This window comes from Balaenoptera musculus, chromosome 3 (assembly GCF_009873245.2).
Source record: "Balaenoptera musculus isolate JJ_BM4_2016_0621 chromosome 3, mBalMus1.pri.v3, whole genome shotgun sequence".
Taxonomy (NCBI): domain Eukaryota; kingdom Metazoa; phylum Chordata; class Mammalia; order Artiodactyla; family Balaenopteridae; genus Balaenoptera; species Balaenoptera musculus.
In genome coordinates this window covers 60,695,074-60,720,348 of record NC_045787.1, presented here as the reverse complement: position 1 = coordinate 60,720,348, position 25,275 = coordinate 60,695,074, and the positions used below count along the sequence as shown (strand labels likewise).

Below are 25,275 nucleotides of genomic sequence, written 5' to 3'. Positions count from 1 at the left end.
AATCTGCCTGCCAATGCAGGGGACACGGGTTCAATCCCTGGTCCGGGAAGATCCCACATGCTGCGGAACAACTAAGCACGTGCACCACAACTACTGAGCCTGCGCTCTAGAGCCCACGAGCCACAACTACTGAGCTTGTGTGCCACAACTACTGAAGCCTGCACGCCTAGAGCCCATGCTCCGCAACAAGGGAAGCCACCGCCATGAGAAACCCATGCACCACAGCGAAGAGTAGCCCCTGCTCACCACAGCTAGAGAGAAAGCCCACGCACAGCAATGAAGACGCAATGCAGCCAAAAGTAAATAAATAAAATAAACCAAAACATTTAAAACAACCTGTAAAAATAAATAAATAAATAAATAAATAAATTCTTGTGTTAAGCTTGAAACTTAAATGTGATACTCTAATTTCAGAGTATGAAAATGTGGCTTATCTCATCCTTAATAATGTATTTCTCAGAAATAGATATATGACTTTTAGTCTTGTTTTGGAGGATTAGTGTCTTATTCACACGTGAATAAAACACTGTGAAACTTTTTTTAAAAATTTTATTTATTTATTTATTTATTTATGACTGTGTTGGGTCTTCGTTTCTGTGCGAGGGCTTTCTCTAGTTGTGGCAAGCGGGGGCCACTCTTCATCGCAGTGTGCGGGCCTCTCACTATCGCGGCTTCTCTTATTGCGGAGCACAGGCTCCAGACGCGCAGGCTCAGTAATTGTGGCTCTCGGGCCTAGCTGCTCTGCGGCATGTGGGATCTTCCCAGACCAGGGCTTGAACCCGTGTCCCCTGCATTGGCAGGCGGATTCTCAACCACTGCGCCATCAGGGAAGCCCCTGTGAAACTTTTTAATATCATTTTTATGGAGGTATAATTTGCATACGACAAATTACCCACCTAAAGATTATAATTAGATGAGTTTTGACAGATGTATACACCTGTAAAATCACCACCACAGTTAAGAAGATACAGAACATTTCCATCTTCTTATAGAATAAGAAATTTTTTAATGTCCCTTTCATGTCCACTTTTCCTTTTGCCTATGATACCACTGGTCTTGGTTTTATCACTACAGATTAGTTTGCATTTTCTAGAACTTTAAATGAATTAAATTATGCTCTTTTGTGTCTGGTGTCTTTCACTCACATAATGATTTTGAGAATTCATCCATCTTGTTGCATGTAACAGTGGTTATTTCTTTTTTATTGCTGGGTTGTATTCCAGTGTATGGCTAAATCACATTATGCTGATCGACATTTAGATTGTTTCTAGTTTTTTAATATGTATAAAGCTGCTATGAATATTCATTTAAGTTATTATGTGGAAATATGTTTTTATTTCTCTGGGAAGTGGAATGACTGGATCACATAGTAGGTTTATGTTTAAATTTGTAAGAAACTCCCAGTTTTCCAAAGTGGTTGTACTGTTTTACATTGCTACTGGCAGTGTGTGAGAGTTCTAGTTGCTCCATAGTCTTGGCAACATTTGTTATTGTCATTGTCTTTCATCTATTCTCATGGGTGTGTAATGGTATCTCATTTAATTTGCATTTTCTGATAGTTAATGACCTTAAGTATCTTTTCATGTACTTAGTGGTATTCCTAATCTTACTGTGTGAAATATCTATTCAAATTTTTTGACCGTTTTTAAAAATTGGCTTCTCTTCTTATAAATGAGTTGTAATTGTCATATAACTTTTTTCTAATTAAACTTTTGATTTTGAGATAATTGTAGATTCATATGCAGGTATAAAAAATAATACAGAGAGATCCTGTGTACCCCTTACTCAGTTTCCTTCAGTGATAAACTATAGTGCAATATCACAACCAAGATGTTTACATTGACATACTTCACCAGTCTTGTTCAGATTTCTCCAGTTTTACTTGTACTTATTTGTGTGTGTGTGTTGGGGTGGTATTCTGTTCCCATTTAATCACATCTCTAGTTTCATGTAGCCACCCCAAAGGTAAAGATACAACAGTTTCATCACCATAGGGATCTCTTGTGTTGTATTTTTATATCCATGCTTCCTGCTTCTTGTCCTTACCCTCAGCAACCACTAATCTTTGTCCATTTCTATAATTTTGTTATTTCAAGAATGTTGTATAAATGGAGTAATACAGTATGTAACCTTTTAGGATTAATTTTTTTCACTCAGTATGCTTCTGTGGAGATTAATCAGAGTTGTTGAGATGTCAGTAGCTTGTTTCATTTTACTGCTGAGTGGTATTCCATGCTGTGGGTGTACCACAGTTTGTTGAACCATCCACTGATTGAAGGGCATCTGGGTTGTTTCCAGAAGGGTTTTTTCCATTTTGGCTAGTAGGAATAAAGCTGCTATGAATACTTGAATATAGATATTTGCGTGACTATAAATTTAACATTTCCTGGGGATAAATGCACAAGAGTGCAATTACTGGCTTGTATGGTAATTGCAGGTTTAGTTCTGTAAGAAACTGCTAAACTGCCAGTGTGGCTATAACCTTTTACAATGCCCACTAGCAGTATGTGAGCAATCCAGTTCTTCCACATCCTCACTATCATTGGGTGTTGCCATTATTTTATTTAAGTGAGCCATTCTGATATGTGTGCAGTGATAGCTTGCTGTGGTTTTAATTTGCTAATGGCTAATTAAGTTGAATATTTTTTCATGTGCTTTTTGCCATTTGTTTATCTCCTTCAGTGAATTGTTTGTTGATGTCTGTATTAGTTTACTAGACCTGCCATGACAAAATACCACAGATTGAGTAGCATGATCAACAGACATTTATTTCTCACATTTGAATCTGGGACTCAAGATCAAGGTGTTGGCAGGTTTGATTTCTTCTGAGGCCTCTCTCCTTGGCTTGCAGATGTCTGTCTTCTCTCTGTGTCCTCACATTGTCCTGTCCTGTAGAATCCAGCTTTCCTTTGTTTTGTCCCAACTCTTCCTTTTAGTCCAAACTGGTAGTGTCTCTGCTGGTATAATCCCATCTCTATTCCTGGTTTCAGCTGAGATGTCTGATTAAATCCACGAGGGGCATCCGTGATTTCGTTATCAAATGAGTTTTCAGTGTTCTCTGGTGTTCTCTTCTGAAGACACTTGCTTGATTTTTGCAACATGGATAAGCTGAGACTTTTCCAAATCTTCAAGTTCTAGTTCCTTTTTTGCTTAACAATTCCTTCAATTTATCTTTCTTTCTCATTTTACTGTAAGCAGTAAGGAGAAACCAGGCTGTGACTTCCACACTTTGCTTAGAAATCTCCTCGGCTAAATATTCAAGTTCATCACTTTTAACTTCTATTTTCCACAAAACACTGGAACATAGTTGGGCCAAGTTCTTTTCACTTTATAATAAGGATTGCCTTTCCTCCAGTTTCCCGTAATATGTTCCTCATTTCCATCTGAGATCTCATCAGAATCACCTTTAACTCCATATATTTACCAACAGTCTCTTCAAGGCATGTTTTTAAAAAAAAAAACATGCACTTCAGAACTGTCCCAGCCTCTACCTGTTGCCCAGTTCCAAAGCCACTTCCACATTTTTAGGTATTTATTACATGAACACTTCACTTCTTGTTACCAGAATCTGTAATAGTTTGTTAAGGCTGCCATAACAAAATACCATAGACTGGATGGCTTAAATTTATTTCTCATAGTTTCTCACAGTTCTTCCAGGAGGCTGGAAGTCCAAGATCAAGGTGTTGGCAAGTTTGTTTTCTCATGAGGCCTCTCTCCTTGCCTTGCAGGTGACTGTCTTCTCACTGTGTTCTCACATGGCCTTTTTTCTGTGCATGTGCACCACTCTCTGTCTTAGGACACCAATCCTTTTGGATTAGAATCCCATCCTTATGACCTCATTTAATGTTAGCTACCTCTTTTTAAAGGCCCTATTTCCACGTAACGTCACATTGAGGGTCAGGGCTTCAGCATGTGAACTTTGGGGGGGGCACCAATCCAGTCTGTAACAATGTCTTCTGCCCCTTTTCTGATTGAATTGGTTGTTTTTTTACTGTTGAGTTTTGGGATTTCTTTTTATATTCTGGATACTAGTCTTTTGCATATATGTGGTTACAAACATTTTCTGCCAGTCTGTAATTTGTTTTTTTCTTCTTCTTAAGAGAGAATTCCCTGGAACAAGTTTTAAATTTTGATGAAATTAATTAATCAGTGTTCCCTTTTATGGACTGTGCTTTTGGTGTCAAGTTTAAGAACTCTTTGTCTAGCTACATAATAACTTTAAAAAATTCTGTTTTTCTGTGTTGAAGGAAAAATGATTAGATATTACAAATTATGAATTTTTTTTTTGCTGGGAGGAATTTTTTAATTGCTGGGGGGAACACTCACTTTGAAGAATAGGAGCAGGTCTCTTGTAAGCCAAAAAAAAAAATATTGGGAGGCAATTCTGTGTGGGTTTTTCTCCTTTTTGCAGCCCTTCTATATGAAGGCATTGATTGTTTTTGTTCTAAATTATCTTTTAAGGGTGTTTGTATAGCAAGCAGCTTTGGAAAGGAGAAAATGTCTACCACTTCAGCAAAGTTATCTTACTTGGTAACATCATCATCTGCTTGGTTATCCAAGCCGGGAATGGGGGCATCCTTATTGAGTGCCCGTCTTATCCTTTACATTCAGTCACTGCATCCCACTGATTTCAACTTCCAAGAAGTTCCTGAATTTGTCCTACATTTTCATCCTTATCACTAACTGCTCTGGTTCATTACCTCATCCTCTCATTTACATGTTAAAATTGCCTTAACTTAATTCTTTGAATTAGGGAGTATCCATGTGGGTTTCCCTACAGATTTATGTTTTTTTCTTTTTGAGAGCTAGGGAGAAAAAAGGATGTGTGAATGACACATAGCTTTTCTTCATTCCGTGCTCTTTCTTGACATATTCTGAAGAAAGTTCTTACATTTTTTTTTTTCCTGTTATGGGGAATTCTTTGCATTTCTATTTTGAATAACAGTTTATTTGGGGGAAGTCATATTAAGCAGAAATAACTGCTATTGGTTCTTTTTTTTTTTTTTCTTTAAAGATGTGGACCATTTTTTTTAAAGTCTTTATTGAATTTGTTACAATATTGCTTCTGTTTTATGTTTTGGTTTTTTTGGTCCCGAGACATGTGGGATCTTAGCTCCCCCACCAGGGATGGAACCTGCACCCCCTGCATTGAAAGGCAAAGTCTTAACCACTAGACCGTCAGGGAAGTCCCGAAAGATCTTACATTTTGGCTTATGAAAATATTTTAGTGCTGATTCAAGAATTTTTATTATCTCTTTTTTTCTGATGATTATACAAGAGAAATTTTGGGATGAGAGAATCTGTATGCCTCTGATTGTTGATATTTTGCCCAGAATTGAGGTACAGTTTTATATTTTTGTTTTATTGACGGGCTTTGTGACAACATAGCACTTTGATATTATTTGGTAGAGTTAGATGAGAAATATATATTTAATTATAAATAACAAAGTAGTAATGTAACATTGTGCATCAGGTTATTTCTAATTCTTATATTATTAAAATTATATGTTTTAATACCTGTGTAATGTAAAAATCTAAATATGTAATTTTTTCTTTTCTTTTGTATAGGAATGAAGATCTAAAGCAAATGTTAGAGAGCAACAAAGATTCTGCTAAATTGGATGCTATGAAACGGATTGTTGGGGTAGGTAAAATAGTAGATCATTTCGACTTTTGGATAAATGACAAGTAGTGATATATTAAAAATATATGTTAAAGAATATGTTAAATACCAAATCTACCCTTTATTATTAACTTAAAATTTCCTGTCTAAAATGTTTTGGAGGAAGTAATGAAGTGACAAAATTCAGAAACTTGAGTTCCTATTCTGTTTTTTCTGTTTTTTAATTTCCGTATCTCTAATATTAAGGTATTTCTTCTGTCAGATAGAGAGTGCTAATCAGTTTGAAGACAAAATAAGATTACATACAACAATATTTTGACTTCCTACAAAGAGGGATACTAATGAGCTAAAGTATTTTTTTTTTTTGTCATTCTATGACCTAAAAATTGTGAGCATGCTTTCTTCTGATTTTCAAATTCCATTACTACCAATAGAAATGCTTTATTCAGTTTATCAGTGTGGAACTTCTCATGAATACTAGTAAATGTAAGAGCATTTCTCTAGTTTCAGTTGTAATGTAAAATTCAAACAGTGGACTGATATGTTATTATGTAGAGGGTTCCATTGTCAGAGAACTAAATATAGTGCAATTTCTGATATATACAAAATCTTACGTAGTTTTGTAACTTGTGTTGGTCTCACTCTTTTTTTTTTTTGTATTTGATCGTTTACATTCACAGTGGAAAAAAACTGGCTTAATTCAGTGACTGTCTGATGCTAAAGAGTTCTGCTTGTCTCAGTGGAATTAAATTCGTAAAACCGGTCTTTCTTATTCTTACTATGCATTTTTCACCACCACTGCTGATTTTGTTTTCCAGAAATTTTTGTATAAGGTCAAAATGTAGTAAATTTGCATAATTGCACAAATAAACTCTACTGTAGTAGGGTGTAAACACAACTGAAACAGTATTGTTTTCCAGCAGACAATGCCACCATGTGAGAGTTTGAAATCTCCTTTCTAAAATCCAAATCCCATTTATGAAAGATGATTATGGGTATGAATATGTCCTGTTCAAAAGTTAGTTGTGAAAATCAAATAGATAAAAGTCAAGGACTAATTATATCTGTAGAACACCTATAAATTACTTGATTCTTGCATCAGATTTATGTCATTTGGTAATGAGGGCAAATGTTGAAGATTCTTCTGTAAATTTTTCATTTATTAATGTTATACCATATAAATAATAGCATTTATTATTTATATAAATGCATGGACAGGTAGTTCTTGCTTTGCGTGACTTTGGTATTTGAATTTCAGTTACCACAGTTTAGTTAAATAACACCAGTCCCCTAGCAAGACAGTTCAAATTTCAGATATCGTGATATATTAACTTAGTAATTGCATAATGTACAGACTTCGTCACTAACTTTTCAGTCCACAACTCACTATGTATATAACAAATGTGCATCATGATCAGTGACCAGTCATGTCACTTCTTTCAAAGTTATTTTTAGTGATTGGTCGCTGTGTATGTTATTCAGTTTGTGTACAGACTGCAAAGCATGCAGTAGTGGTCCCTACTTGTTTCCCAGTGAGAAGTCCACTTCACATTTTATAAAAATGGTTAATTAAAAGAGGGATTTGGTCAACAAAGATTAAAATGCAGCAAGGAAATGAAAATAACACTAGAAATGAAATTCAGATAGAGTGTAACTGGAGTTATAGAGAAATAGCTGATTGTGGGAATGGTGACACTGCCCCTTTTTGAGAGACTCTAAGTATGTAGCTCGAGGAACTTCAGTAAGGCAAGCTTTTCAGCATAAATTAGGAAAATAGTTGTGATGAAAAGGCCGAAGATATGCCAGAGGAAGTGATGCTGCCAAAAATCTTCACATTAGAGGAACTCCAGGAGATAATTCACAACATTGAAAGTACAAAGGATACAATGTTGGAAGCTGATCCAAACTTAGAAAGGAGTAATTTACCAAGGAATAGAAAAGATGCTTGCTTGGTACTTTTCTTTCTTTTTTTTAAAATTAATTTATTTATTTTTGGCTGCGTTGGGTCTTTGTTGCTGTGCACGGGCTTTCTCTCTAGCTGTGGTGAGCGGGGGCTGCTCTTCGTGGTGGTGCACGGGCTTCTCATTGCGGTGGCTTCTCTTGTCGTGGAGCACAGGCTCTAGGTGCCTGAGCTTCAGTAATTATGGCACGCGGGCTCAGTAGTTGTGGCTCGCGGGCTCTAGTGCGCAGGCTGAGTAGTTGTGGCGCACGGGCTTAGCTGCTCCGCGGCGTGTGGGATCTTCCTGGACCAGGGCTCGGACCCGTGTCCCCTGCATAGGCAGGTGGATCTTAACCACCGTGCCACCAGGGAAGCCCACTTGCTTGGTACTTTAAATCAGTGGTCCCCAACCTCTTTGGCACCAAGGATCGGCTTCTTGGAGGACAGTTTTTCCACGGACAGAGGTAGGGTTGTGGGTGGTGGTGGTGATGGTTCAGGCGGTACAGCAATGGGGGGGGGATGGTTGAGGCCAGGGGTCCTGTGGCCTGTTAGGAACTGGGCTGCCCAGCAGGAGGTGAGAGGCAGGCGAGTGAGCTAAGCTTCGGCTGCCCCTCCCCATTGCTCACGTTACTGCCTGAACCATCTCTTCGCCCCCAACCCCATCCGTGGAAAAATTGTCTTCCATGAAACCGGTCCCTAGTGCCAAAAAGGTTGGGGACCACTGGTTCAGGCGGTAATTAATGTGAGCGATGGGGAGCAGCAAATGAAGCTTCACTTGCTCGCCCGCCGCTCACCTCCTGCTGTGCAGCCCGGTTCCTAACAGGCCGCAGACCAGTACCGGTTGGGGGCCTCTGCTTTAAAGGATGAGAATAAGGCGAGTCCATTCCAACTACTCTTGATAAGTTAGTTCTCAATGTTTCTAATGTTAAGTTACAGTATATTAAATAAATATTTTATCGTTTTTCATTTTCCTATACATTTCTGACTGACAGTAATAAGAGAGTTTTAAATGTTTCTACAGAATTTTTAGAAGTCACAGATCCATTGTAAGGTTTACACTTGGTTATCAAGATTGCTTTGCATGGTTTCAGCTTGCGGTCCTGCAGGTTACAGCCCTGCTCTGCCGTCCATTTAAAGCAGGCAGTGCTCTTCATTATTTCATTAAACTTTGGCTTTACATTCCATTAAGGTAAATTATTGCATTAAATCTGAGGATACTATTGAAATTACTAAATATGAAAATGAGGTATTTGGTAGTTTTTTCTATATTCCTCTTTCAAACTGATAAATAAAAATTGGTATTCTCATAATCTAGACTACTTGACTATTATAAATGTAACTTAAATGTAAATAAACATCATAAAGAAATATAAATATCTCGGGAGGTGGGGGTGGTGGTGGGATGAATTGGGAGATTAGGATTGACATGCATACACTGATGTGTATGAAATGGATGACTAATAAGAAAAAAATAAACATTAAAAAAAAAAAAGAAATGTAAATATAGCCATACTAGTAGTTAGTCTAGTAGTTATAGACTGTCTCTCATTAGGAAGTCTGTATAAAGGTAAATTTGGAGTTTGATCTTTTAAGTGTAGGAAAATGATTATTAATTAAAAGTTATTCTGTCACTTTACATAATGTCTTCAGGATCTAGCCATGTTGTCAAAAGTGGCAGGATTTCTTCCTTTCTCATGGCTGAATAATATCCCATTTTACACACAACACACATACACATATATGTATATGTGTGTGTATAAGAAATATGTGAGATATATCTCACATTACCAATTTACCACGAGCAGTGCACAGTGTTTCCCTTTTGTCCGCATCCTCACCAACACTTGTTATTTCTTGTCTTTTCGGAGATAGCCATTCTAACAGGTTTAAGGTGATAACCTCATTGTGGATTTGATGTGCTTTTCCCTGATAATTAGTGATGTTGAGCATCTTTTCATGTACCTGTTGGCACGTTAAACTTATATAATGTTCTATGTCAATTATATCTCCATAGATCTGGAAAAAATTATTTTATTATGGAAGTGGCACAAATATGTATTTGTAAATTTTCAAATAATGTTGAGGTATAAAAAGTAAAAGTTTCATCTTCCAGGTAAACTTTAGGATCAAATTGTCAAGTTCTGTTAAAAGTTGTTTTTGGATTTTGATTAGGGTAATGTGGAATTTGTGTATTTCCATCTCCCTTCCCTCCCTCTTTTCCTGTCTTTCAGTAGCATTATATTTATATTTTATAGTTTCTAATCATAGGAATCTTAAGCATTCCTTGTTAGATTCATCCTGTGTACTTTTAAATTTTGGTTGCCATTATGAATGGTTCCCTTCATTATATTTTCAAATTAATTATTACTGGTGTATAGGAAACAAATGACTTTTCTTTTCTTGCATTTGGCCTTCTCAGTGAACTCTCTTCTTAGATCTGGTAGTTTTTTGGTTTCTTTGCTTGGTTTTCTGGATACTTAATTACATTGTCCAGAAGTTTTGACAGATTTATATTTTATTTTCAAATATTTTATCTCTCATTTGTTTTTTTCTCCTCTCTTTGCATGGATAAAGCTCCACTATGATGTTGAATAGTAGTGATGGTGGAAGACAACACTATCTTTTTTCTGATTTTATTGGAAATATTTGTAATGTTCTAGTCTTGGTTTTAATATATCCTGTAGAGTTCAAGTAGATATATTTCCGTGTATTTAAGTGATGTTTGGATTATAGTTTTCTTTTTGTCCCCCTGTTGAGGTTTTTTTTTTTAATTTATTTATTTATTTTTGGCTGTGTTGGGTTCTTCGTTCTCTGTGCGAGGGCTTTCTCCAGTTGCGGGCAAGCGGGGCCACTCTTCATCGCGGTGCGCGGGCCTCTCACTATCGCGGCCTCTCTTGTTGCAGAGCACAGGCCTCCAGACGCGCAGGCTCAGTAGCTGTGGCTCACGGGCCCAGTTGCTCCGCGGCATGTGGGATCTTCCCAGACCAGGGCTCGAACCCGTGTCCCCTGTATTGGCAGGCAGATTCTCAACCACTGCCGCCACCAAGGAAGCCCCCCCTGTTGAGGTTTTGATTAGGGTCGAGCTAGATTCATAGCATGAGTTGTTATTTAAGCCATCTTGGCCTGCTCCAAGATTGACAAGATTTCCCCTCTTGTTTTTAGCTTTTATGTTTAGGTCTATGATCCATTTTCCATTATTTTTTATGTATGGTGTGAGGTTAAGAGCCGAATGCATGTCTGATTTTCCTCTATTTGTTACTAAATATTCCACCATTTGTTATTAAACTGTCCTTTCCCCACTGAATTTCAGCCTCAAGTGAAAATCAGTTTACTGTGTGTTTGTCGATCTACATCTGAACTCTCTCTTCTGGTTCATGGATCTTTGTGGCTCTCGGTTTACCTATTCCTCACTCATGATTTCTGTAGCCTTAAAATAAAATACTGTAAGTCTTCCTGTTTTCTAAAAGATAGCTTTGTTTATGCTGTATATTCTTTGCATTTCCATGTAAATTTTAGAAGCTTGTTGGTTTCTACAAGAAAAAAAACCTACTGGAATTTATATTGGAATTGCATTAAATCTATAGATTAATTTTGGGAGAATTAACTTTTTAACACCATTTTGTCTTATTCTGTGATCATGATTCTATCTCTTGTTTCAGTCGTTTTTAATTTCTCTCAACAGTGTAGTGTAGTTTTCAGTGTTAAATTTTAAGTTCTATTATTTTGCTAATAGTTTCTCTAAATATTTGTCTTTGAATACTATTAAATACTGTATTTCAATTTTTTTAATGGTAATTGGTTTTAATAAGATAAAAGTCAATGAACATAGGTAAATGTCTACAAACAAGGTTTTCTCCATGGCACTACCCTACACCACAGTCACAGTAATTCAACTGTGTTCTCATTTGGCAATAATGTCATACAAGTGAATTTGCTGATGACTAGCAAAATTACAAAATGAACCCAAGGCCACTTAATCAAGAGTCCCAACAACAAAGAAACCCTAGGAAGGAAGGTCAAGGCAGGAGGTTGCAGCTGGCCAGATATGATACCATTTGCCCAGTTTTCATTTAGGAATTTGCTACAACAAATAAAATAAGGATCTCCTCTTAGTTACTAGAAAAGAAAACAACAGGTATTACCTATCACCATTCTTTGACCATGAAATTAAAATATTTCCTGAATGTATGATTAAAAGAAAAAAAGTTTTTAAAAAGAATATTCATCATTCTTACATGTTCACAGTAGAAGCTCTATGTCTGAATTTAAAACACTACTCAGTATTTGCCTAAGAAACACATTTAGACAATATGGCTTTTGACATATTAAAGTTCCATGGGGAAAACTAAGACATCTTTTAATTTTGCTTTAATATCAAACTAACAGCAACTTAAAAATTCAGTAAGAGCATGGTTGGTCTGATTCAAGATGTACTTCCAAAATTCAGTCACCTAGTTTTCTTTCAGGAGAAACTGTTCATCATCACAGATCTTTTCTAACTTAACTTTTGGAGAAGAAAATGGAAAATCAAACCCATAGCACAACGGTTATGTAAGATACATCCTCCCCTGTATTTCACTTTTAAACTAGCAGTTATTGTTTGCTAATTTCTTCTTTTATGAAATAACTAATAGTTATTTTTCTTGAAATTTTTTCCAGTGAAATATTATAACAATCATTTGTTCACCTTTACTTCTGTCCAGTTTTTAGTTCGACTTCTAGTTAGCACCATATTTCTATGTGGGAGCTTTAAAAATTATTTTTAAAATGTTATGTTCATGTATGCACATGTATGCATCATTTCAAAACATCTGTTGGGTGGAAGTAGTTTGCTAGAGGTCAATTAGCAGAATATTATATTGGCTTCAAAATTTCTTGGATTTTTTAAATGTAATTGTCAATATTTACATTTCTCTGCATAATTTAGGTTTCATGAGCCCTGAATATGGGGTTTTATCACCTCATGATTACAGAGTAGTTTTAAGACCTTAGCTTCATAGTTAAAAACCTTCATACATTTCTAAATTTTAATCTGCCAAAATTTTAAGTGTTATGTATTTGTTTTACCACATTACTTTCTAATATATATCAAAATGCTGGCAGTGCACATCTGGCTATCTTTCATAGTTGGTAGTCCTACGAGTCAACAGAGCATCTTGTCAGCAATATGTACTAGAGAGAAACCATAGTGATAGTTTCAGTTCATTTTATTATCTTTCTTTGGTAATATCTGAGGCTTATTTAGAATCATGGGGAAATGCTTCCAATGGTTCATGTGTTGAATAAAGTCTCATGTATGCCAAAGCATGCTTAGGGAAGAAAAGCTACCTACTTCAAAATCTTGTGGTCACTTATTACACAGCAGGACTCAAGTTGAAACATACATATGTTATTTTTCTTGATATTTCTGAAAAATATGTGTCTAATATTTAAAGCACATGTTTGTATTTTATCTTGGCTTGATGAAATGTGAACTAAGAATTTGAAATGTATTGCTTCATATAGTGAACTTGTAATACGTTTTTTAGCTAAAATACTGATGAGTTGATTATTCAGAGTCCTTGAAAGAATGGAATATTTTGGTGTATTGAAATCTTTGATGTATTTTCTTTTAGTAGGTGTTGGATATTAAAGGTCTTTCTCAGATTAGTTTGCTTGTCTTTGTAGTTTTGGGATAATGAGCAAATCTGAACCTTTCTTTGATAGATAAGATTCTTAAAATTCCTAATTAGAGTTATTGATCTATAGTATTTCATAGCCATATATGTTACATGGTATTTGGTTGGATATTATTGACCCTAAGAAAATTAAAGGTAATTTCAAAGTTCCAGATATTTTTGTTTAATATTTGTAAAAAAAAATTAAGCCAAATTCAAATGGTATATTATTGTTGTAGAAAAATTTTGAGAAAGTCCATATAAGAAGAAGAAAATAAAAACATGCATAATTCTTACTGTCTTGAGTTAATGATTATAATAAACATTTTGGGCTAAATCTTTCCAGACTGATTGCCGATCCCTTGTTCTCTTTCTCCCTTCAACAAAAATGCTTCAGTTCTGTGTATACTTTAAAGGATTCAACTTGTGGCTGATGCTGGCATCTTTTTTTGTTCTTAGGTTGGAAGTTGTTTAAAGGGTCAAGTTTTTTCTGCCATGCTAATATACATCAGGACCAGTTCCTGGTTAGCAGGCCTGAATTTTTACTAGTGATGTAATGCCTATAGAACCTTAATGGGTTTTCTGTCAATTTTGCTTCAGAGTACTTTCTGGGATAGAAGTCAAGGGTCAGTTCATTTTCTATTTCTCTATTTATTCTTGGGGGCTGATTCTTAAGAGTTGCAGTTGGGTCTGAAAATTAACTGCTGGTTTGTAAAGTAACTAGTAATTATTTATAAGATAAAAATGCTGAATTTTCTCCCCATCTGTATATCTGTAACAAATGAAGCTAGTTGAAATTGTTGAGAAAGTAAGTGCAATTTCTCCTCTTCATCTTGCTGAGTTAAAAAAAGATTAATGCTTTTTAACATTAATTATGTTTTTAGATCTTAATTTTTTGGGGGGGATACATGCTGCGTGGCATGTGGGATCTTAGTTCCCTGACCAGGGATCAAACCCGCGCCCCCTGCATTGGAAGCACGGAGTCTTAACCACTGGACCGCCAGGGAAGTCCCTAGATGTGAATTTTTAGATCTAGATAATTATTCAGTATTTTAAAAATAACATGAATAACATGAAAATCATCATTGTAATACACCACATTAACTGAATGAAGGAGAAAAAACAAGTTTATTTTAATGATACAGAAAAAGCATTTGACAGAATTCAGCACCCTTTCAGGATAAAACACTCAACAAACTAGGAATAAAAGGAAACTACCTCAACATTTTAAAGGCCAAATATGAAAAATTCACAGCTAACATCATACTCAGTGGTGAAAGACTGAAAGTTTTTCCTCTAAGCTCAGGAACAAAACAAGGATGCCCACTTTCACCACTTCTATTCAACATAGTATTGGAAGTTTTAGCCACAGCAATTGGGTAAGAAAAAGAAATAAAAGGCAGCCAAATTGGGAGAGAAGTAAAATTATCTTCATTCACAGACAACATGCTTTTATATTTAGAAAACCCTAAAGAGTCCACAAAAAACTTTTAGAACTAATGAACAAATTCAACAAAGTTTCAGGATACAAAATTAATGCATAAAAATTAGTTGTGTTCCTATGTGGTAACAGTCATCAACCCTAAAAGGAAGTTATGAAAACAATCTCATTTATGGTAACATCAAAAAGAATAAAATACTTAGGAATAGACTTACCCAAGGAAGCAAAAGATTTGTACCTTGAAAGCTAAAATGTTGCTGAAAGAAATTAAGACACAAATAAATGGAAAGATGTCCCATGTTCATTGATTGGAAGACTTAATATTATTAGGATGTCAGTATTCCCAAAATTATCTACATATTCAGTGCAGTTCCCATCAAAATCCCAGGGATGTTTTTTGCAAAAATAGAAAAATCTATCTTAAAATTCATATGGAATCTTACTGGACTCTGACTGGCCAAAACAATCTTGAAAAAGAAGAACAAAGAAGTCTTACACTTTCTGAATTCAAAACTTACTACAAAGCTACAGTAATCAAAATGTGTGGTACCAACATAAAGACAGACATATAGAGAGACATATACACACAATAGAGAGCCTTAAAAGAAAACCCTCACTTATATGGCCAAATTATTTTCAACAAGGGTGCAAGACAATTCAGTGGGGGTAGAATTTCCCCAAATGGTGTTTGGAAACTGGATACTCACGTGCAAGAGAATGAATTTTTAGACCCCTACCTCATACCATATATAGAATAAGTGAAAAAATGAATCAAAGACCTAAATGTAAGAGCTAAAAACATAAAGCTCATAGAAGAAAACATAGGGTAAAAACTTCATGACATTGGATTTGTCAAAGGATTCTTGGATATAACATCAAAAGGTGAGCCACAAAAGAAATAATTTAGACTATGTCAAAATTTAAAACTTTGTGCATCAAATGACACTGGCAACCAGTGAGAAGGCAACCCACAGAATGGGAGAAAATATTTTTAATCATATATTTGATACAGACTCTCCAGAATATATAAAGAACTCATATAACCCAATAACTAAAAACAGCACAATTAAAAATGGGTAAAGACTTAAATAGACATTTCTCTTGTTTTAAACTTCAGTAGTGAGTAACATTAGGGCCACTTATGATTAGATGATAAGTTACGCTAGGGAAAGGGATATCCTATATCTACTTATCCCCTAGGTAGTAACTAACGGGTAAATAGTTGTTTTCCAAAATATATCAAGTGAACCACATCATTAGAAATTTCTGTCATTTGTATAGTGTCATATCTGGATATCTTTTTTTTTTTTGGCCACAACACGTGGCATGCGGGATCTTAGTTCCCTGACCAGGGAACGAGCCTGTGCCACGCTGCAGTGGCAGCATGGAGTCTTAACCAATGGGCTGCCAGGGAAGTCCTAGTATCATATCTGAAATAAAAATATCTTGGGTTGACTCAATAGCAGAATTGATATAACAGAAGAAAGAGTCAAAAGTTGAAGACAGACCACTTAGAAATTAGTCAATTCGTAGAATAGAGATTAAAAAGAAAAGAGATGAACAAAGCCTCAGGTCTTGTTGGATGATACCAAAACATCTATGTCCATGTAACATATATTTTTTAGGGCAGAAAAAATACTTGAAGACATTATTGCTGAAAACTTCCCAAACTGATGAATGACTTAAATTTATAGATGAAAGAAACTCAATGAGCCCCAATCAGGATAAACTGAATGACTAAGTACTGAAAGAAAATAATTGTTAACCTAGAATTCTCTATCCAGTGAAAGAATGAAGATGAATAGAGACATTCTCAGGCAGAAAAAAATAGTAGAGTATTTCTAGCCGATCTGCTTTAATACAAGGCTAATGGAAGTTCTCCATGCTGAAGGGAAATATGTGATGGATTTTGAGGGAGACCAATAGAAATGGTAAATATGTGGTACCCGTAAAGGACTAATTTTATCCTCCTAAGTATCCCATTGTCTGAGAGGTTTTCGATGGATGTATATATAATATATATGATGGCTATAACATAAAGAGTAGTGGGGAGGTCAGATTAAAAGGGCCTATATGGTTGAAAGGTTTCTACATTTTATTTGACCTTGTGAAATATTAACTCTAAGTAAACTGTGGAAAGTTTGACATATCTTGACTTACCTGTCTATATATATCTGTCAGCTGTGTTTGTGCATCTATGTAATTATCTGATAATCTCTAGAAGAAGAACCAATAAAAATTATACAAAAAGATATAGCCAAATAGTCAATATAAAAATTAAAATAAAAAAGAAAAGTTAAATTATTAAATACTAAAAAATTTCCAAATAATGAGGGTAACAGCAATCAGAACAACAAAACACAGGGAACAAACAGAAAACTGGTAATAAAATGGTAGACCTGAATATAACTACATCAATAATTATATTAAATGTAAGTGATCTAAAGTCACCAACTAAGAGAGACTGTCATATTTGGTGAAAATATCAAGATGCAACTGTACGTTCTCTAGGAAAACCCCACTTTTAATATAAAGGCATAGATAGATTAAAAATATAAGGATTAAAAAATATATGCTGTGCAAACACTAACCAAAACATAAAAGAGCAACTCCCACCCCTACCCTAGCACTTCCCATTTCTCCTGCAGTTCTTTATCTTTCTCCATAGTACCCTTGTTACCACCTCACATACTATATTTGTTTATTGTCCCTCACCCTCATTAAAAGGTCAGCTCCGATGGGTAAAGACTATATTGTTCACGGTTATATCCCCAACGCCTAGAATAGTCCCTGGCATGTAGTATCCTCTCGGCAAATATCTGTTGAATGAATTTGACTATAGATTTTTTTTTCCTCCCTTGTGTATTAACATCTTTTTGAATAGCATTCTGTAGAATAAAGTTGGGGAAGCCTTGGAGTAGGCTATCATAGGACAGGATCTCTGACTTTAGGTAATTACTGAATGACTGAAGGAAGGGGCCCTAGAGAACATTTAATCCCTCTCTCCTCATTTTACAGATGAGAAAATTGTAAAAGTCATATAAAGATACTTTAGTTGCACTATTTCGTGAACCTTCTTTAATACTCAGAAGGTTTCACAGAATACTCAAATAATTTCACAGGTAAAGAAATAGAAAATGAAAAGACTAGTTTGTATTAGAGTGTTCTAAAGCTGTCATGTAGAAAGGTCTTCTGAGATATTGTTAACTGGGATTATTGTTGTTTAAAATGTCACATAGTGTTTATAAAACATTTTTGTAAATTTATAAAACTAATGCCTTCTACCTTTTTAAGGTAGTTTCTTAGATATGATGTATAATTCATAAAGATCCCCTTTTTTTTAAAATGGTATTTTAGACTTTATATATATATTTATTTAGTTTTTGATGTGGACCATTTATAAAGTCTTTATTGAATTTGTTACAGTATTGCTGCTGCTTTATGTTTTGGTTTTTTGGCCCCGAGGCATGTGGGATCTTAGCTCCCTGACCAGGGATTGAACCTGCACCCCCTGCATTGGAAGGCGAAGTCTTAACCATTGGACCGCCAGGGAAGTCCCAAGATCCCTTTTCCAAAAAATTATCCTGTAGTTAAAACTTTATTTTATGGCTACCAAAGTCTGTACTATTAAAAGACATAAAGATATATTCTGGGAGTGAGAGTGAAGGAAATGGAAATACAAGTAGACATAAAACTGAAATAAATAGAAATAAAAGGTAACACATAGGAAATTCTAAATGAAAAATGTTGATTAAAAAATTCTAGAGGAAATTAGGATTGGACGCCATAGTGGGCTAGGTGTTAGGGATGGCTCTAGCAAGGGAGAATGATTAGAATTTGATGATACTCTAGATAGAAGGGTAGAACTTAGAGAAGTAAAAAGAAGTGGGTTGGGGGCATGATGTGAGCACCAGCATAGAGGAGCCAGAGAATGTGCAAGAAGTGAGTAGATCAGTTTACTTTTATAATAACATCGGTGTAGAACAATAATGGTTGATGAGCTTAAAAGGGATGTTAATGCAATTAAGTCATTTGAATAGTAAATGAAATAGTTTGGACTCTTAGGCAGTCAAGGGCTTTTGAGACCTTTGAGGGGGAGCTGACGTGCAAAGTGGTAGTTTGAGCATATTAATCTGTCGGTGATGTACGTTATGGACAGGAGGAGGAGATTGTCGGAAAAGTCCTCTGTAGGTGATACTGACCTATACTAGGATAGTAACAGGAGAAAGGGATTAATGTGAGTGTGTTAAGAATTCACAACAGGACCTGGTTACTGTGTAGATGTGAGGAGAGACCAAGATAATTCCATGGTTTCTGGTATCTGGGAAAATTGGTGGAAATAGGAAGTTTTCGCACGAATGCCATTTTATCAGGAAAGATAGGTTTGGTTTTAGACATAGCACGTTTTGGATGAGAAAGACATCTAATAATGTTCAGTTAGAGAAGTGGAACTAGGACCTAGAGTTAGGGCTAGAGTTTGGGGAGTTGATCCCTGTAGAGGTAGGAGTTAACACATTGAGGGTGAATGAAATCTCAGGCGTTTCAGAGATTGTAGAACAGTGTAGCCTGAAAAGATGTTGGTGCACAGAACTTTAGTGGGGAAAGGAAGAGGACCTGGTGAAGGGAACTTTGAAAAAAATGGTTGGAGAAGTAGGGGAATCTATAAAAAGAAAGCCGAAGGAGAAAGAATTATTGTAGTTTGTTTAAAATAACATTCATTCTCCACCCCCACCCCCATTGCAAAAGCATTACATCTTTAATATAGGAACTTGGAAAATAAAGAAGAGTACAAATATTTAAAAAGTGTTTACAACACCATTAGCCAGAGAAAACTATTGTAAATATTATGTTTTTAAATTACTGTTTCTTCCTTAACATGTCTATGTGTATTTATATTGATTCCCAAGAGATTGTTTGTTCTTTGCTGCAGATAGTTGGAATAAATAAGGTGACTCAAAAAGAGTTGTTTGTTAACTCTGTAGCTTATTTGTTTCTGTAGCTTATCTTCTAAATATTTAATGTATGTAGAATTTATGTTTTGTTTTCAAATGACTAATTTTAAAAAAGTTTCAGCCCTAATATTCCACTTTTATTCTTCAGATGATTGCAAAAGGGAAAAATGCATCTGAACTGTTTCCTGCTGTTGTGAAGAATGTGGCCAGTAAAAATATTGAGGTACTGTTTTGATTCATAATTTTCATGATTCCTTTTATTGTGAAAGAATCATATACTTTTCAGTTACTTTGAAACACAACATATTATAAGATACTTGTGTCACTAGATTTTCGATACAATTACAATGTCCATAATCTTAAATAGGTGAAATAGAATACAAAGTAGACAATCTTAGCTTTGGAATTTTCGTGGAGAATATGAAAAGTATAATTGAGATTAATTCACCTGGGTGAAGGGTGGTAACTTGTTGAAGATTCTTAGAAGCCAGTTTAGTTGAAATTCTGCTCTAGGGACTTAATTTTAAGATACCATTATGTCCAGTGAAACAGACCTAAATTCCTGCAGTATCAGGGCAGGGATTGAACCCAGGTGTTGTAACTCCAAATCTAGTGCTCTTCCTGCAGCATCTTAGTTCTGATAGACCTTGCGTCAGTATAGTAGGAGGTGAGCAGAAGGCAGGATGTAGTGGGAGCCTTCAATTACTGGTCCCTGTATTGGCTTGTACATGGAATTTGAAACAGAGGAATTCACAGAACTTTGAGGCCAAGGTAATTAATGTTAGGTCAAATGGACTAATGACTTCTAATAGAGTGCAAAAGAAAAATATGAGTCTGTGTAGAAACCATTGAGAAAGATAAGCAGTATGAAAAGTTCAGTGAAGAGAATTAGAGGTTGATCTGAGCAAATGCCTTGTATTTCAAAAGAACAGAAGGTTGTAATGAAGATTGAATGGCCACATCGGTCATGAGTCTCAACTTCAACTGATGTTGGGTAGTGAATGTCTTGGGGTATGTTGGGAGTGTTTTTGAGGAGGGTGTGTTTACTCGGTAGGAAGTAGTGATATCTGCATGAGAATGAAAATGCCAGCACACATGTTTCATATTTGCCCATGCTAGCAGCTGTGAGCATCAAGAAATAAGCCTACTCCTCTTTTTCAGTCTGGTAAATTTGGGAGAAGCAGCAGTCTCCATTGATGAATATTTTCAAGGACCTGGTGACATCAGGGCAGGATGTTTTAGGTGGAGGGAAATGGAGTATAAGTAGTAGAAATTAAAGATAAAGGGACTTCCCTGGTGGCGCAGTGGTTGAGAATCTGCCTGCTAATGCAGGGGACACGGGTTCGAGCCCTGGTCTGGGAAGATCCCACATGCCACAGAGCAGCTAGGCCCGTGAGCCACAATTATTGAACCTGCGCGTCTGGAGCCTGTGCTCCGCAACAAGAGAGGCCGCGACAGTGAGAGGCCCGCGCACCGCGATGAAGTGTGGCCCCCGCTTCCCACAACTAGAGAAAGCCCTCGCACAGAAACAAAGATCCAACACAACCATAAATAAATAAATAAATATATATATAAAAATTAAAGTAACTTGTTAAAAGAGGCAGACACACCTTCCTTTAAAAAAAAAAGGGGGGGGGGAAGGTTTTTCACTTATAATCTAGTATTATTAATATTACTTTTGAAGCTGTACCTCTGTTTATTCAGTAGGTGCTTGCTCTAGGGGCTACAATATATATATTTAACTTACTACAGTCTACCACTAGGATTTACGTATACATTTTTAAGTTATCACAGTCTAGTTTCAAATAGTTATACCCCTTCATATATTCTTACATTGGTAAATTTCTATTTGCTCCCTCCAGTCTGTTCCCATTTTATGCATTTTACTTCTAAATATGCTAAAGCACCCTAAATACATGGTTATTATTTTTACTTTAAAGAATCAGTCATCTTTTTAAAAGATTATCAAAACATAATTAACATGCTATAAACTTCTCACTTTTAAAGTGTACAATTCAGTGATGTGTAGTGTATTCACAGAATTGTGCAATCATCACCACCATCTAATTCCACAACATTTTTATCACCTCAACAAGGAACGTTATGTACATTAGCAGTTACTCCACAACACCCCCTGGCCCTAGGCAACCATTAATCTACTTTTTGTCTCCATGGATTTGCCTACTCTGGGCATTTCATATAAGTTGAGTTATACAGTATGTGCTTTTGTGTCTGACTTCTTTCACTTAGCATAATGTTTTCAAGGTTCATCCGTGTCGTAGTATGTATCATTACTCTATTGCTCCTTTTTTGCTGAATAATATTCTATTATATGGATATACTGCATTTTGTTTATTCATCAGTTGATGGACATTTGGGTTGTTTCCACTTTTTGGCTCTTGTCAGTAATGTTGCTGTAAACATTCTGTACAAGTTTTTGTGTGCACATATGTGTTCATTTCTTTTGGATATATACCTTGGAGTGATATTGCTAGGTCATGAAATAACTTTGTGTTTAACATTTTGAGGAACTTCAAAACTGTTTTCCAGAGCAGCTGTAACCATTTTATGTTTCCGTCAGCAATGTATGCGAGTTCTGATTTCTCCACATCCTCACCAACACTTATTTACCTTTTTTTAAAGAAAAATTATTGTCTGTCTTTTAGATTGTATACTATGTAGTGGGTATGAAGTGGTATGTCATTGAAATTTTGATTTACATTTCCTTAATAGAAAATTGTTGAGAATCTATTGGCCAGTTGTATATCTTCTTTAGAAAAATATCTATTCAGATCCTTTTCCCATTTTATAATTGGGTTGTTGGCCTTTTTATTGTATATTTTTAAGAGTTTTTTATGTATTCTGAATACTAGACCCTTATCTGATGTATGATTTGCAAATATTTTTCTCCTATTTTGTGGGTTATCTTTTTATTTTCTTGATAATGCCCTATGAAGCACAGAAGTTTTTAATTTTGATGACAGCTATTGATATATATATATATTTTTGCTTATGCTTTAGATGTCATATCTAAGAAACTGATGCTTAATTCAAGGTCACAAAGATTTACACTTGTCTTTTTTTTCTAAGAGTTTTATATTTTTAGCTTTTATATTTAGGACTGTGATCCGTTTGGGTTAATTTTTGTGTATGGTGTCTTCATGCAACTACTGATCTGCTTTCTGTCAGTATAGTTTTGTCGTTTCTAGAATTTTTTATAAATCAAATCATAGAGTATAGAAGCTGTTGTGTTTGACTTCTTTTACTTAGGCTACTGAGATTCATTTGTGCTGTTTCATGTATTCATGTTTTGTTCCTTTTTTTGCTATAATATGGATATTGCACAGTTTTTTAATTTACCAATTGAAATACACTTGGATCGAATAAAACGCTATTTATGGGCATATATTTTAATTTTTCTTGGGTAAATACCTAGGCTTAGATGTGTTGCATTGTCTGGGAAGAACATGTTTAATTTTTAGAAAATAGTACCATGTAGTTTTCCAAAGTGGCTGTGCCCTTTGCATTCCCACCAGCAATGTGTGGAGTTCCAGTCAGTTCATATCCCTTTCAACACTTGATGTTGTTAGAGTTTGACTTCAGCCATTTTGGTGGATGCGTAGTGGTGTTTCATTGTGCCTTTAATTGCATTTTCCTGATATTTAGTGGTGTTGAGCATCTTTTCATGATCTTTTTGACCAGTCGTAAAACTCTAAAATATCTGTTCAGATCTTTAACCTATTTTTAATTTTTTTGTCTAGAGTATAAAAATTCTTTATTCTGATAGAAGCCTTTTGTCAGATTGATGGTTATTTACTATTATTTATTTTTTCCTAGTCTGTAGCTTGCCTTTTTGTTTTCTTAATGTCTTTCAAAGAATAAACGTTTGATTTGATAAAGTACATTTTATCAGTTTTCTTAGTTATACTTGAGGCTTTTTTGTGACCTGCTTGATAAATCTTTGCCTAACCTAATGTTATGAAGATTTCTCCCAGTTTGTTCTAAAAGTTTAAATAGTTTTAGCTATTAAATTTTGCTCTATGATCCATGTCAGGGGAGAATCCCAAGACTACCCACAGGTTCCCTCATTCTTTGGGCTAATCCACAGGATCTCAGGTTATAGTCAGATTCATAGCTATGACTTATTACACTGAAAGATGCACAACAAAAATTAGGTACTGAAAGAGGTGCATGAAGTGAAGTCCAGAGAAAACCAGATGCAAGCTTCTAAGAAGCCTTCCCAGTGATTTTCCCTGTGACATTCGATTCCTCCAGCATCACCTCTGACAAAACGTGTGAAGCGTTGTCTACTAGGAAAGTTCATAAGAGACTCAGTGCCCAAGTCTTTACTGGGGGCTGCTCGTGTACCCATTAACTGCCTAGCACATTCCAGAATTGCAGACTCTCAGAAAGTAAGCACATGTTCAGCATAAACCATATTGTTTTTATGTAAACCACCCTTATCAGTTAGGGAATGGTGGCAATACCTCTGAAGTTCAAGTTCCCAGATAATAGTCAAGGCCAACTTTATAAGTAGGTTTTCTAAGGATAGCAATCTCTGGCCTACTGTGTTAACTCTTTACTACAGAATACATTTCAAATTAGATTTTAAAAAATTAAAGTATAATTCACTTACAATATAAAATTATTTTCAGGTGTACAGCATCATGATTCGATATTTTTATACATTACAAAATGATCTCGACAATAAAGTCTAATTACCATCTGTTGGCATACAAAGTTATTACAGTATTATTGACTATATTCCCTGTGCTGTACATTACATGACTTATTTATTTTATAACTGGAAGTTTGTACCTCTTAATCTCCTTCACCTATTTCACTCATGCCCCTGCCCCTTTCCCCTCTGGCAACCACCAGTTTGTTCTCTGTATCTGTGAGTCTCTTTCTGTTCTGTTTGTTCTTTTGTTTTGTATTTAGATTCCTTATATATAAGTGAAATCATATGGTATTTATCTTTCTTTGTCTGACTTATTTCACTTAGCACAATACCTTCTGGATCCATACATGCTGTTGCAGATGTCGAGATTTCATTCTTTTTTTTTTTTTTTAATTAAAAAAAAAATTTTTTTTAACATCTTTATTGGAGTATAATTGCTTTACAATGGTGTGTTAGTTTCTGCTTTATAACAAAGTGAATCAGTTATACATAAACATATGTTCCCATATCTCTTCCCTCTTGCATCTCCCTCCCTCCCACCCTCCCTATCCCACCCCTCTAGGTGGTCACAAAGCACAGAGCTGATCTCCCTGTGCAATGCGGCTGCTTCCCACTAGCTATCTATTTTACATTTGGTAGTGTATATATGTCCATGCCACTCTCTCACTTTGTCCCAGCTTACCCTTCCCCCTCCCCATATCCTCAAGTCCATTCTCTAGTAGGTCTGTGTCTTTATTCCCGTCTTGCCACTAGGGTCTTCATGACCTCTTTTTTTTTTTTCCTTAGATTCCATATATATGTGTTAGCATACTGTATTTGTTTTTCTCTTTCTGACTTACTTCACTCTGTATGACAGACTCTAACTCCATCCACCTCACTACAAATAACTCAATTTCATTTCTTTTTATGGCTGAGTAATATTCCATTGTATATATGTGCCACATCTTCTTTATCCATTCATCCGATGATGGACACTTAGGTT

The 25,275-nt window shown here is 35.5% G+C and overlaps 1 protein-coding gene across 1 annotated transcript in view; it reads left to right on the top strand.

Moving 5' to 3' along the window:
* AP3B1 (adaptor related protein complex 3 subunit beta 1) overlaps positions 1 to 25,275 on the top strand; it is a 267,726-nt gene that overhangs the window by 27,963 nt on the left and 214,488 nt on the right. Inside the window, exons 2-3 of the mRNA XM_036848304.1 lie at positions 5,569 to 5,644; positions 19,761 to 19,835. Coding sequence (XP_036704199.1) covers positions 5,569 to 5,644; positions 19,761 to 19,835 — 151 coding nt within the window. The remainder of the gene's footprint in view (positions 1 to 5,568; positions 5,645 to 19,760; positions 19,836 to 25,275) is intronic.